This window comes from Macrotis lagotis, chromosome 6 (genome assembly GCF_037893015.1).
Source record: "Macrotis lagotis isolate mMagLag1 chromosome 6, bilby.v1.9.chrom.fasta, whole genome shotgun sequence".
Taxonomy (NCBI): domain Eukaryota; kingdom Metazoa; phylum Chordata; class Mammalia; order Peramelemorphia; family Peramelidae; genus Macrotis; species Macrotis lagotis.
The window spans coordinates 71,548,131-71,564,078 of NC_133663.1; the positions used below are offsets into that span (position 1 = coordinate 71,548,131).

At 37.8% G+C, this 15,948-nt stretch overlaps 1 protein-coding gene across 4 annotated transcripts in view; it reads right to left on the reverse strand.

The window, feature by feature from the left end:
* Window positions 1-15,948, reverse strand: part of XRCC5 (X-ray repair cross complementing 5) — a 133,124-nt gene that overhangs the window by 26,080 nt on the left and 91,096 nt on the right. For all 4 annotated transcript variants that reach the window (XM_074191416.1, XM_074191417.1, XM_074191419.1 and 1 more), the window contains exons 17-19: window positions 9,443-9,552; window positions 8,411-8,507; window positions 6,466-6,533 (exon numbers count right to left, since the gene is read on the reverse strand). In XM_074191416.1, coding sequence (XP_074047517.1) covers window positions 6,466-6,533; window positions 8,411-8,507; window positions 9,443-9,552 — 275 coding nt within the window. The remainder of the gene's footprint in view (window positions 1-6,465; window positions 6,534-8,410; window positions 8,508-9,442; window positions 9,553-15,948) is intronic.

Genomic DNA, 15,948 nt, shown 5'->3' on the forward strand with positions numbered 1-15,948 from the left:
TGTTCCTCTTTATTCATGGCTCCAGTTCTAAAAATCAATAAAACTGAGCAGGGCCTTGTCCCGTCATTCCTAGCTGGTACATCCAGGTGACTTGGGTCTGCTCTGAACACTCCAGTTTTTCTCTTACCTTCTTTTCTCTCCAGTCACACAGAGATCCCCTGAAGTCAGACCTTCATCACCTCTCATCATTCACATGAAACTGCTCTCTCCCAAATTAACAAAGACCAGGTGATGTCAAATCCAGAGGTCTTTGAGCATTCTCCATCCTTCCAAACCTCAGCAGCTTCTGACACTGTTAATCTGCTCCCCTCCAAAACACTCTCTTCTAAGTTTTTAAGCCACTACTCCCCATGACTCTCCTCTTTGCTGTCTGACAACTGTTCTTTAACTATCTCTGTTTGACATCTGGGGGCCCTCTACTTTTCTGCATACATGAGAGCTCCTAAACACCCATGGATTCAATTATCATCATCTCCATGCAACTCATTCTCAGATCTATTAACCTGGGCCTAACCTCTCTCCTCACCTCCCCTTGTGCCTTTCCAAGTGCCTATAGGAATCTTGATTTCAACATGTCCAAAAATGAACTCATATTTTCCCCAAAACTTCTGCTCTTTTCTATTATTGTTGGGGGTAGGATTATTCTCCCAGTTACTCGGGTTGTTATACACTCCTCACCTTATGTTTACCCCCCCCCTTCTCTCCTTTGACATTTCATTGATGTCTATGTGGCAGTCCTGGTGCGGAGACCTTTTTACAAATGCTATCACCCTGGGTCCTTTCCCCAATCCTGTGAGGGAACTGCTATCATTATCGCCATTTTTACAGTTGAAGAAATTAAGGCAAACAGGTTAAGTGATCAACCAGTTACATGGTGAGGCAAGTGTTGGAGGCTGAACGTAAACCTAGTTCTTCCCAGGCCCAATGCTCTATCCATTGTGCCACCCATCATCAGCCCCCATCATCTCATGCCTCAATGACTGCAAAAGTCTTCTGGTTGTTGTCCATCTCAGCAGCTTGCCAGTTGCTCTTCCTAAAGCCAGAATCTGCCCTGCTCAGGAAGCTTCAGGGCACACTGCCTTTGAGAACACACTCCCAATTCCTCTTTAACCTCTAAAACCCTTTCCAATGGGGCTCTCATTCATCCCTGCAGAAGTTTCATGTAGCTTGACCTCTTCGGCCTGGCCAGCCTGGCCTGCCTTTTGTTCCTTATCCATGACCACTCCTTTCCTGTCTCTTGTTCTGACTCCTTTACTGACAGTATCCTCCATGGAGCTTACCATCACGTTTATTCAGGAAACTTCTAGGGGTGTAAGTTGCACCTCGTGTCTCTTAAGTGGGACCACACCAGCCACTGTCTACTAGACAGTTTTTTTGGAAGTCTCATTGCCACCTCAAACTCATGCTATTTGATACAGCACTCTGCATCCTATGCCCTACACTTGCATTTGTTCAAAGGAATCCTATTTTAAGAGAAGAGCTTCCCACTCCCTCAGGTATATAGTCAAGAGTCATCCTGGCTCTTTCCCTTCCCTCATCTTCCACATTCAGTTTCTAAGTATTGTTAATTCTGCTTCTACAATCTCTCTCAAACAGCTACCACTGCAATGACCTAACTTTCCTTTTTTACTTCCAATTATTCCCCTTTCCCAACCCATGCTCCAAACATCTACCAAAAACTAAGGGCCATAACTACTAAACACACAGGCATATATAAGTATTCTACATACAAATCTTTAGGATTTTCCCGTCTATGCAAAATCCATAGGAGAATTATCTATGCACACATCACAGGCATCTTCAATAAGGATGGTAATAAGTAAAAAGTAGGCTTTTGAAAATAATATTTTATCACAAACAGCATCTTTACCATCTCACAACTGGCTAGAAGATGGAAAGAATAAAAGATGTTACTGCACTTACTTTTTGTTTATTATGAAAAAAAATTTAATTCAATAGAAAAAATAAAGGATAATTTTCAAGTCTCTCTTCCAACAAGGTGTGTTCCAGTTCCATCAAAATAATTCAAAGATATTTTAACAGGAAAAAAAAAAACCTGTTCAATGACCTCAGTCATAAGCAACAAGCTAGGCAAAAACCACATAGATGCATGCTTGTCCAAGGGACAAAAGAGGTTCACAACAGGGTCCAGTCTGCCTCGTGAGGTAGCCCGGTTGTCACTGTTTGTATCTGACACTGCTGACCATATCAACCTCCCCCACTCCAAAAAAAGCACTGTGAAGTCCTTAGAAGAGATCAGAAACTTCCCCTGCTGATCTTTCTTTCCAGTTCTCTATTGTAAAATTGGCTCAGCATTTAATACAGTGCCTGGCTAGATGGAGATAAGTACAAAGAACTAGGGATTTTTAAAGTCTCATATTTACAAACCCCTTCAAGGACTGCACAGTACTTTGAATATGTGGTCACAGTTGACCCTCAACAACTCTGTAAGTCAGCTTATACTATTATCCCTATTTTATAGATCGGGAAACTCAGGTTGTGAGAGATCAGGGCCTTGCCCAGGTTAACAGAGCTAGAAGTGCAGAGGCAGGATCTGCACTCAGCTCCTCCTGATGATCAGAGCAGCACTCTCCTACCACTCCTAGTTGCCACATTTAGCTTTTGAAAGAGAAGATTCAACAACCATCACACCTTCTACCTTGTAGAAGGATTAAATTTGTTCTTCTTGGCTCCAACAGGCAAAACTAAAAGCAATGGGAGGAGTCCACAAAAAGTCAGAATAAAACTGGAAGTAAAAGGAGAATGAGTCAATATAGAGGATCAGAGGCAGCAATCCAGCCCATCGTTCCCAACAAGCCCTCCCAATAAAATAATCTCAAAGAGAATTTGGGAGAGGCAGAGTTAACCAAAAACTGGGGGAGACATTTTTCCAACCTATGGCCAAGTACTGTACAATGATCTGCTCTGAGTGACTTAGTCTCAGAAATGCAAGAATTCAAAACAATTCCAAAGGACTTGAGAGGAAAAATGCTACCCTCCTCCAGAGAAAGAATGGATCAAGTCTGAATATGCATATTGAAACATAATTTTGTTCTTGCTTCTCTTTCATATGTATAACATAATATGATGTCACATTTCTTGCCTTCTCAATGGGTGAAAGAAGAGTGGGAAAGAATTTAAAACTCAAAAATTTTTAAAATAAAAGGTAACATTAATTAATACATATAAAAAGTTAGATAAAAGATAAAATTCTTTCCCTGTTGGAGCCACTCCAAAAAGGAAGGGGAAACCTCGGCATGGAACTGGGAGGGCTGGAGATGGAATTTCATGGGAAGTCACCTCTAGTTCTGATTGCAGAAGTCTAAGTTGGTTTCTTTGCAATTTTCATCCACAGCTTCTCATGCTGTTCTCTGGAGTGATGTAGAATGTCCATCCTTTTCTTCAGGCTATATATCCCAAATTCCTTCATTTTCTGAGTGCCATGGCTGTCCTGGTCACCCTCCTACAGGCTGCCAAAGCCCCCTCCTATAATGTGGTACCCAAAATTGAAAGTAATGCGGCAGATATGGGACAACCTTCCGTGGGGACTCATAGGCTCCATCAAGACAATTATCTGATTCATTTTGAATACTACAATTCTCTTCAAATTTACCAAGTAAAAATTCAATGAAAATTAATAAAAAAATCTTTTATAAATATTGAAGAAATGAACTTTTCTGTCATCAAGTACAATCCTAAACAACAGCAATAGATGATAATAAGAAATTGACTGAAAACCTAAATTTATAAGTTGTGATAATAATAGAAAAAAGAAAAAAATCAGAGTATGGTTTTTAAAAAAAATGTGATACTTGAGCCTCAGAAAATTAGGTGGCAAATGGTCAACTTAAAAGGATATTAAGAAATGCATCAACATGCCATAAGCAGTTACCATAACATCATCTTATCTCTCTTGCACAAGGTTTAAAATATTTACTCTTCATTTTTTATTAAAAATGAACTTTTTGGAATAACTATTTTCCCTTAAAGCATCAGCTTTAAAAGTAAGAATTTGACAACCTGTTTTCTGTAATCTAAATTAATTAAAACAAACAATCAGGAAGAATTTAAATTAATTCTGAAGATTACCCTACAATCACTCTATGTAGTTAGTTTCTTTAATTGATTATTTGAGAAATGACTAAATTCAACACTTGCTTTGAAGGAAATTTAAATGACTATTTTGGGTTCAAGGCCCAAAATAATTATACTCTCCTAATTTGGCTTTGGAGATAAGCTGAAGCATGCATCTCTTGCAAAATTCTAGGGAGTGAGCCTCTGAGCCAAAGTCTCATTAAGTATTCTTCCATAGTCTTTTTTAGTTCCCTTTCACAGTACCTCACCCAACAGTTTCTAAAATCAACACTTGAAGTTTTCAAAATCAGTAACAAGGAAAAAATTTCATGGGAAAAAGGCACTTCTACAACAATAATAAAATCATTCTCCTTCCATTTTCTCCCGCACTAACAAAGAATTCTCAGATACCTGAAGGAGACATCTTGAATAAGTCAATCAGAATTACTGATAAATACAGGCAATGTGGTATAGTGGAAAGGGCAATGGGAGTCAGGAGTCCCAGATTCTAGTCTTGGTTCTCTCTCAAACTAGTTTTGTAACTTTGAGTAAATCATTTAAACTCTCACATTATTCCTATTACAATGTAATAAATCCCTGAGAGCAAATATTCTTTCATCAAGTACAGAGAAAGCTGTAAAGGCTATGTAATAAATAACAAACTATCTGAACTAGGAGAATGGTGCTTCACTTAGTGAATCTATCCTTTTTGGTTCACTGTGACAAAACTCTTCTCTCCTTATTCAAAGATGTGCAAAATTTTCAATGTTTGCTTAAAATTCAACATATTCTAGACAATTTACAAGAGAATAAAGGATGTAACCACACTCAGGCAGTTTGAAACTCCTCTCTGAAGCAGTTCTATTTAGTTAACAATCTTCTTGATTTGTCTTATCTGAGCAGTTATTAAGAAAAACAGATCAATTCATCTGCATCACATTTAAGGAGGCAAGAGATGCTTCTCCAGGCAGACAGTGGTCTTAAGAGAGTAAATGACAAACCCAAGATCACACCACATGCAATGACTCTGCTCAAAGAGGATCCAGACATCTTCACTTCCATCTCTTCTTTTTAGGACATAGCTTGTCTTGCTTCAGAGCTTCTCCAAAGTGCCTAGTAAAGGAGTCTGTCCATGGGGAATGGACTAATTGAATGACCAATTCTGGTTTTGTTTTTTTTTTTGGTTTGGGTTTTTTTTTTTAGGTTTTTGCAAGGCAAATGGGGTTAAGTGGCTTGCCCAAAGGCCACACAGCTAGGTAATTATTAAGTGTATGAGGCCAGATTTGAACTCAGGTACTCCTGACTCCAGGGCTGGTGCTCTATCCACTGCACCACCTAGCCGCCCCATGAGTGACCAATTCTCAGACCATACATCATGGGTATCTCTCTTTTCAGCAGATCTCGGGGAGATCTACCTCATGTGTGAACTCCCCCAAAAAGGATGCCACCTGTTCTTTAAAAGTACACTGCATAGGGGTGGCTAGGTGGCGCAGTGAATAGAGCACCGGCCTTGGAGTCAGGAGTACCTAGGTTCAAATCCCACCTCAGACACTTAATTACCTAGCCGTGTGGCCTTGGGCAAGCCACTTAACCCCATTGCCTTGAAAGAAAAAAAGAAAAAAAATCTAAAAAAAGTATACTGCATATACTATTAATAGGTTGGTTTTGCTGAAATGCTTTTATTATCTTTTTTTAAAAATTTCTTTTTCTGGGCAATATATATTAAAAAATGAAAGTGATATAAAAACAAAAGACAACTATAACTTTTTAAAAGTACAACCATGTACACTACACTGCTTAGCAAACTGGTCACTCAAGTTGGTCTTACTAACTATTCCTTACCCAGGAAAGCAGTGTTTGTCAAATGACTATGTTAATTAGTCATATAAGCTTCTACTGAGGTGAAGGACACTTGCTCTGAAAATAACCACTCATTAGTCACAATTGATGGGGAGGAGGAAGAGTAATCAAAAACAGTGATGCCTGTGATGTAATTTCCTATACACCTCCTGAGGAAAGGACAAATGGTAAAATAAATTTGACTAGTAATGGGACTTTTGGTTGTTTATTTGCATAAGAGTTAAATGATTTCCATGACTTTCATCAAGTTTATGGCTAAGATGTCAGCTAATAGTCCATGATCTCATTATCTTAGCCTTTTTTCTCCTTTAACAGTATTAAAGAATTTAAAAAATAACTTCAAGGTTTGGGAATCTAAAACTTTAGTTTCTCCTACAAGATCCTTAGAGCTTCTGAATGCCTACTGGCTGACTGAAGAAGAGAAATGCCATTGAAGCGTCCTAAAATTTTATTTATTTAAGGAAGCCCCTTCTTTTGAATGCTGTCCCCCACAATCACCCAGCAATCAAAGATACAATGATCTACCAATACCTTTTTGGCTTCCTCAGTTGTTACAGAGCTTCCTGGAGATTCATCCTTTGTGATCAGAGTAATCCCATCTAAAAAAAAAACCAAGCCATATGGTAAAGTCCCAGGATTTACAATAAACTAGTCCTGTTCACTGTCCTCTCCCCTCCCAGACCTGGACTCTATAGTGTGTGCCCTAGAAATCTGACTTATTAGCATGTTGTGAAAAAGGCAGGAGGGCAAGAGGAAATACCCAGATCAAATATAAGCTCTAACATTCCTGCAGTGTTTTGACACAATTCACCCTCCTCTCAATTGTTAATCCTTCATGATTTTCTCTATTCTAAAGAGTCTGAGGTAGAAGGTTTTCTCTCAGGGACATCCTGATTTAATTCATTTGTTCCTAGAAACCGTAATGGTTATGAGTTTTATCTCAAGGAAATGCTGCTCTCAGAAGATCAAGGGATCAAATAATTTCTGTACACTTATGTCCTGGACTTAACATACATAAGCATATGAGAACTCTCTATTGTATCTAGCGATAGCTGCAAAAATATACAGATGATCTGGGTTAAATGAAATGAGTGAATATTCATATTATCAAATGATGTAATATTTATAAGTTCTTTGTAATATCTTAAATATCATTATAGGCATTAAGGTGACACAGGATATACATCCAGAGCCCTAGAATCACTAAGTTTATAGTTCAAATTTGTTCTCAGACATTTACTGTCTAGGTAAGGCACTTCTCTGACTGCCTCAATTTTCTCATCTATAAAATGAGGATAAGAGCAACTACCTTCAAGGATTATTGTGAGGACAAAATGAAGTAATATTCGTAAAGCATGTTGCAAAACAAAGTACTAATGGTCTCTCTCTCTGTCCATTCATTTACTTATTCTAATAACTTTTATTTCCCACTGCAGAAGTTAAAAGAATTGAAAAAAAATTAAATGTCCAAGAAATGGCTGCCTGTATGATAAAGTTCCATTCAAGGTGAATAGATATATTCAGCTTCCTCCACAAATAAGCTGTACCCCCCCACCAAAAAAAAAAACCCAATGCTGAAAATAATTCCCACTTCTTATCATGAATAGGTGAATACTCCAGCCACTATTAGCTCTTTTCAAAATATACATTTTCAGTAAATAAACTGAAATTTCAGTGAATAAACATTGTAATTGCAACCTGAAAAAAAATGAGGTTGGTCTAAAGGAAATCAGGTAATGGGTCAAAAGGGAATTTCACATCTGGCATAAGAGAGATCAAGATATTTTCCTTCTCTCTTGTGCCCAGCTTTGGGTATCTTGGTCTCTCTGCATCTTAGGAGGGAAGTGGACTGATCCTTGGTGAAGATTTGTCTACTCGGAATTGAGTGTGGGTAGAATAGAAGGCAGGATGTGAATGACAGTAAGAGAAGGACAAAACAGGCAAAATTGTGGGGGAAAAGCTGTGGGTCCAGTAAAAATTTATAGATCTACAGACTTTTAGATAACTCAGCAAAGTTTTCTAAGCTTATTTACAAAGGTTTGTAATTTTCTTAAATAGGGGCGGCTAGGTGGCACAGCACCAGCCCTGGAGTCAGGAGTACCTGAATTCAAATCTGGCCTCAGATACTTAATAATTACCTAGCACACGTGTGGCCTTGGGCAACCCACTTAGCCCCATTTACCTTGCAAAAACTTAAAAAAAAAAAAGATGTGTAAAATTTTCTTAAATAAGCTTGGTCTTTAAAAAAAACACTGGTTTGATTAAATGAGACATTTTCAGAGGTTTTTTTTTTTTTAAATCACTGAAGCGATGTTTCTTACAATAGTTTGGAAGATTTGGCTGTACTGAATTTGGGGCATTTCTTAAATTTAAATGAGAAGCCAACAGATCACCATATAATATGATCCATTTGATTGACCACATATATTCAAAACAGCAATCTACCTGGATGGAGGAACATAAAATGCCATTTTACCTTGAACAACAATATTCCAGAAATCGTGTAGGGCTTTATCTTCCACTTTGTCTCGAAGTGTTTGCAGGTAATTGTTAAAGTTCTGGTCTTCTGACAACTTTAGTGGAGAAAGGGAAAGAAAAAAATAAATAAAATATTCCTGCTTGATTTCTCAGATCTTTCCCTGTTATATTCCTGAGCATTACTGAGGTTTTGGGGGGTTTTTTTTTGGTTTCTGAGTCTGTTTTTATTCAAAACTGGCCTTAGAAAATTTTCCCCATGTTTTTGACTATACAATCTTTTTTAGGTATCTAAACCAAAAAAAGACAAGGCCTGTTTAACAGATAATATATCTTTATCTTGTCTGTGATTTTATTTTATTTTATTTTTTTAGTTTTTTCCTTCCAGGGAAGGAAGAAGGAACAAAAGGCAAAAACATATTTTCCATTCTTTTTTCTCAATTCTAATCCTCGGCCTGCACAAGTCACTCTTGTTTTCCCAAAAGACTATTACAACACTTCATATTGCTCTAATTCTTCTATACAGAAATTCAATCCCTTTTTACAATGAAGACTGTATCTTCACAGCTTGAAATGTTCATGTTTTTAGGAAGACTATTTGATAACTTACTTGAGGCTATCACATTTTATAGTTTTGTTTTGTTTTTTTGCAAGGCAATGGGGTTAAGTTGCTTGCCCAAAGCCACACAGCTAGGTAATTATTAAGTATCTGAGGCCGGATTTGAACTTAGGTACTCCTGACTTCAGGACCGGTGCTCTATCCATTGTGCCACCTAGCCGCCCCAAGGCTATGACATTTTAACCATTCATTCTGTCCTTCCCTCTACCAGTAAATCCATGAATTCTTCTCTGCTCTCTGGTCCTGGCATGTCCTGTCATTTACCAGGGCTGAGAAAGGGGGTGGCTATTCCCAAGGTCAAGTATGTTTCACTCATCTTCAGGCTACTCTGTATTTCTATCATTCAACACTGGCCCCAGGACTTGGAAAGGTCTGGGCCTCAGCCAAGAGAGAAAAAAAAGAGACTTCTGATACCTGAATGGCTTCTTCTCTGAATGCTTTGATGCAGTCCAGGCTCTTCATATAATACTGTAGCCCTTTGGTCTCCAAAAACTGGTCAATGTGGTGTATCAACTGGCAGCTTACTGAGAGATAAGGAAAGAGTCATCATTTACCTGCATTTATGTTACATTTCAAGTCATAATATACAGCATGATCATTATATGCAACAAATAAGCTCATTTTGGGGATGGGTAATATGTAAAATTAATTACTAAGAATTCACTATTTTTTACACACAAACCCCTCATTACTGTATATAAAACTCAATAGTATTTCATGCTCAGCATGGGTCTGATTATAGCTAAGTGTTCCTTTTTTGGTATAGAATCCTCAGCATCATTAATTTTTACTGGGACTATTTTAGAATTTAGTGGTCATTTGGGCCACTCAGGTTGCATTTTTAGATTAACTCATAATACAAAAGAAATCTGGTCTAAGAATTCTGATTAGATCCAAAACTGAATTTTCCTTGTTCTAAGACAATTAAATATTACTTTACATATTTAGAGATATTGCGGGGTTAAATCACTATAATTTCAGTAAAAAAACAAATGTGAATATAACCCAATTGGTGATAAGCAGGGACCAACCATTTTGAGAATGCTCCACACATGTTTTGAAATGGGTGAATGGCTGAAAATAGGCTGAGGTTGAGTCTGCTAAATAAGAAATAAATTAGACTTCTGAATGAAGAGCCATCCGAAAGAGGAAGGCAAGAACCACCAGGGATCTTGATTGGCTGAGCAGAACTGAAACCAGACAATCCAATCAGAGCACATGGAATCATGATTCTTGGAGCTCCTGTTCTAAAATAAATTTTCATTATTTGTCCCTACAGATGCTTTCTTTGCTTGTGGTAATTCATCCTTAATGACAGAATATTCCAAGATGAACAGTTCTCTGAATCACTTCCTTAACTTAGAACTTCTGTTACTAAGTAAGAATGAACACATACATTGTTTGATGACATTGATGGCACTCTTAATAAAACTTTAAATCAACATAATGTCAACCACAATGGTCTATGCACTGATCTCTATGCCTTCTGAAAAATATGCAATCTACTTTCAAACATTCTTTTTTTAAGGTTTTCTTGAAAGTATGTGAAAAGGTAAATTATATTTCCAGTACATCAACTTAGTATTGAGAAAAAAAATTCTACTAAACTATTTCCTCTTTTATTACCAGCCAGGTGATTATAATCTTCATTATAAACAAATTAAAGGATCAATGGAAAGCACTTGCCTGTGACTTCAAAAAAATTTAACCAATTCATTTTGCAGTTACGAATTAACTTCTATCTTTAATTCCAAAAACAGAACACAATTTAGATGAAGCCCTTTTAGTAAGGTGACCAAGAAGCACATTCTTGATTAGTAAGCAGAACAGAATACCATCACCAAAAGGCTCCAGCTGGCTGAAGTTATCTCTCTTATCTCTCTTTTCCAGCATAAAAGACCAAGTAATGAAAATATTCGCCATTTCCTACACTAGTTACATAGGAGAGCATTCTCTCATACTCCCTGAATTTCAGTTCATTCAAAACTAGAAAAGCCAAGACAACTAAGAACTTTTAGAAGAGTTCAGAGAATGTTACCACACAGACTTAGGGTCCCTGACTTCTTTTATAATGAGATGGAGAAATTCCTTATTTTGAGCAAATTTAATGCAAATAAAAATCATAATAACAAATTCAAAAATGTCTCAGGGATATTTGACTCAATGATCCCCACATGAGGGTAGTATGCACTGCTTTTTTTCATATCGACTTACTGTATTACATTGCTTTTTCTTCTATAGTTTTGAGATAGGAAGTGAGGCAAACTTGTTTTTAATTTTAGGAGTCAGAAGAATAAAAAACACTATATTACACCCCACTAGAATTCCCAGTTGTATGACTTGAAGATTGGGTTCCTGTCATCGCTAGATCTTTGAGGAGTTTTTGTTGAGCAATGAGGCCCAGAAGGACTAAAAGGTTGGACACCCTTGCTCTCGGTTTGTTCTGTGGAATATAATAATATATGACACTGAAGGAGATCTGTGATGGATGAAGCTTGAACACATCAAAACATCAGAAATGGATAAAAAACAAGAGATTTTTCTTCTCGTTTGGTGGCATTTCACATTTCACTAACAGTTCTAATCAAGGTACAAGAAAACAGATGGTGGCCAAAAATAATATTCAGCTTTAGCTGGCTTCTGTTTTTACTTTTCTTTCACAGGATGAGCCATTCATCATTAGTGTGCTTCCCTTGGTTTTCATTTATATTGCAGGCCTAGGGAACAGTCCTTGTCAGTCTCTATACCCAGTGAATCACAGCTACAATTATACCTCACCATAATGGACTTCAAAATTAGTCAGTTATTCAATAATTCCCTTTAGGAGTTAACACAGAAAAATGATCAGTGGAATAGCTATCAATCTCAGGACACTAAGTTAGCTGAAGTGCCATCATTTATCTTAAGGAGTCTCTTGGAAAATGTCTGGTCTGTAATTTTCCATTTTTCACCTATGTATTAGATATTAATTCACCATGTTGAATGAGTCTAGAAGTTGCTACACAAAATTAGCCTTGAGACACAAAGACTAGGAGCATGAAGCTTAAAATGTTTATGCCAGTCTGAGAGGCAACAAGTAACATGAAAAGTACAAAATCTTTATTGTTCTCTCAGAGGCAATCACATTCTGTTTTTTTCCCTCCAGAGAAATGTCTAGGAAATGATGCTAGGAAAAAGTCATAGGAGGAGAGCTGCCGCTCCCCACAGAACAGAACTCCTGGATGGGGCTACACAAACACATGCCCTGTGCTTGTCTGCCTCTGTTCTAAGCAAAACAAAATATTTTCAATGGAATATGGGGAAAATAATTTAGAAGGTGATTTCCCATCTACAGGGCCACTTGCTACACACCATGGACTATCCATGGCAACTTGTACTTCTGAATCTGAGTCTCCTACGAGATGACCAACTTCAGTTCCTTCAAGCTTGGGGCCGAACACTTAAGTTTAGTTGTTTATAAAGTGTGCACACTGTGGAGACCAACAAGATGAAAATCGACACAAGCAGTTCCATCATCTTTAAATACCAAGGACAATAAATTTTCACTCTAACCAATAAAATTAAACACTTAAATGTCTTTTTTAAATAACAAAAATAGCTACCCATTAATTAAGCCTATCATAAGATCAGCTACTGCTAGTATTAGCAATACTATCATTGTTGAGAAGAAATGGAAACGTGTGTAATCAAAACAAGCAAATATCCACTTGAAAAACTATAAACAGGTAGCCAACTGTCTGACACCTATTAACAAATGCAAACACTAAATTAAAGTCATTGTTTTCAAGGTTGCATTGTGCTCGAATTATGCAAATGCTGTATTTTACCTGGTGCTATGAAATCATAGGGATCATGTTAATAAATCTAACCAAAACAAAGTCTGATCATAAAAGTACTTCTGATCCAGTATAATGAATTAAAATAAGATCCAAATGTATTCCCACATTTGTTTCAAAATAATTAATATTTTCCGTTACTATATTATGTACATTCAGAAGTTAATTTTATTTTAGAGAATTCCAGAAAGATGCATTTTTCCAAAAGTCAAAATTACTCATATTGGAGAATTTTTCTCCTTTACATGAATTCAACAAACATTTATTAAATGCTTGCTATATGTAAGTCACATAGTCCTCAACTTTAAAGAACTTCCATTCTCCCGGAAGAAAAAGATGTCAAAAAATGCCACATAAAGAAGGTGAAGAGTAAAGAAGTCGTATGTAGAGAGAGGAACAAAGGTGGTGAGGAGGTGGAAAGGCAGGTCCAGGGGCAGCCTGCTGAACTAAACTGTGAAACCCAAGATGAACAATCAGATGAAATCAGTTGAGAGAGGGGCAAAATCATAAAGAACTAGCAGTCAGTTTATTCTCAAGGCAGTAAGGAGTCACTGGAGATTGTTGTACAAAAGAATATCATCAGGCAAAAGAAAGATAAATAAAGATAGGAGGAAGGATAATCTGGAGTCCCTCTGCTCTTCTTAAGGAGCTCAGATCAGAAAATCAGAGACTTTCTAAACATCTTTCAAATCCCAATCAGCTATTTTTACTTAAAAATGGCATTTCCCCCTCACACAATCCTATTCCTATGAATGACATGAATATTCCTTTATAGTCAGTTCAGCTGCGTTTGTTTTGAAAATACAAATTTGTTGTAACATGATTGGTGTATTAGAAAAACAATTGAAGCACAAAAAAAATTTGACTGTTGTTTATGTGAGACTTTGACCCAAGAAACAGCAAGAAAACCGCATAACTTCACAATTAACTCACTAGTGGCGGTCACCTTCCCAATTCTCATCCCTACATGCAAACTCTGGGTCTTCTTTTGTGGTAAACTGCCATATTGAGCATGTATCTTAGTGCAGTTGGAGCTATGGGCAGAGGAGGGCTGGGACACACTCAAGAACTCCACCACCCCTTCCCACCTTCTGCCAGTGCTCCTGCCTTCCCCGGCCCAGAGCTGCAGTCAGTTGAGGCCATCCTCTTGCTATAGCCATTGGCTCTGCCATCCCAGGACTGAGGCCTTGGACACCAATCCTACATATAGTATATTTCTTAGCTGTTTTACATGTCTGCTTCTAGGGCAGTTCCTATCATTTTTATTAGGTTATTGTTTTTTTTTTTGATATGTCAGGGATGAAGTTTTTGAGTGTCATGTCCAACTTCACTTCCCCCATAAACCTGGGGGCCTTTATTGCACAATCCCACATCACTGGGCAATGGTTAGAATGGTATGCATGCTTCTCGTTTACATCTTCTTTTCTGAAGTTCCAAAAGAGAAAATACTCACAAACATTGACAGCACAACTGGGTAGAACATCTGTGAACAAGGACAGAAACTATTTCTAAGAACCAAGGTCCTCTAGAAACTTCCCCCCAAGACAATGGCAGCATAAAGTGTATTGGCAGCCTATTGGCAGGCAGGTCAGTCCAAATATATACAAAGTGAACACATAACATCTCCTAGAGGAGAGGCCCTAGCGAGGGTCTGAAATGATTAGGAAAGGTCTTATATGAGAATTGGGACTGCCCAAGAGATATTATGAATGGGGAGGAGTGAGAGGACTCATTGAGCTGGAAAGAAGAGTGCATGAAGGAGAGTCATCTGTAATGTGCCTGGATAAGTAGTCTGGAATCAGACAAAGAAGAGCTTTAAAATGTTTATCAGAGGAACAGGTAATTTATCTTTGAGGCAAGAGGCATTTATCTTTACTACCTGAGTGGGGAAGTGGCCTGGTCAGGGCTGTGTTTTAGGAACATCCAATGGCAGCTAAGTGGAGGGTGGGCTGACAAGGGGAGATCAACTCAAAGGCTATGCCAGTCCATGGCTCAGGTTGGTGGGAAGAAGACAAGTGTGAAAAATGGTACAGAAGTAGAATCAAGCATACCAAGGCAGGAGTAGTCCTGGGGAGAGTCAAAGATGTAGTACTAAGTTACTAGATAGATGGTGGGACTTCAACAGAACTAGGCAAGCTAGGAAAAGAGGAGCAATAATGAATGGGGAGAATAGAGAATTCAGTTTTGGATGTGTTGAGTTTAAGATGCCTACAGGTCATCCAGTTTCAAATGTCAAAGAGGAAACTAGTAAGTAAGAGAGACTGGAGCTCAGGAGAGTTAGTGGAGCAAGTTATATAGATCTGGAAGTCATCAGCATGGAGATGAACTCATGGGAGCCAAAGACATCACTGAGCAAGAGGACCCGGGTCTTCAAAAACAAAACAAAACAAAATGGATTCTCATGTATAGAATACTACATACAGACAAAAAAAAGGCCAGAGTTCCAGAAAAAGTCCAAATTTTATTGTAGAAAGGATGCTGTTCACACCATTTGCCTTCCCTTACCAGCTTCAATCTGACAGGAAAGTCGATATAGGACTACCCAGTCCTCAACTTTAAAAATGTTCTGCTGAAATGTGGGGCTAAATCCTCCTTGTGTATCAACTAAAAGTTGCCTTACCCTTCCTCTTAGAGAGAAGCAAGGGCAGTGGCCATAATGGAAAATACTAGAGAGATAACAGGCATAGCTAGAGGCCTAGGAAACTGAACCAAGGCAGGTAAAGTGCTGACCACCTCAACTGTATGGAAGCACTCACAGTTTTGTTTATCATCATCATCATCATCATCATCATCATCATCATCATCATCATCGTTTCTCCTTACCAATAACTAACAAAGTCAATTAAAACCTCACCATTTAAGCCCCACAAGTTAAGTCACAACCCATTTTTTTCATGCTTAACGATTTTCTCATTAAATGCTGTAATTTCTTACAAATTGCACTAATAAAAAGCAAGTCCTGCTGGGTGTTTTCCCCTCTTTTAAATGCTGCCTTTTCATTGATGTGTTAAATTAAAACCCCAGGCACTAACAGAAAGTGGATGCAAAGTCTTTATTTTGAGAGCCCATTCCAGCACACTGTGA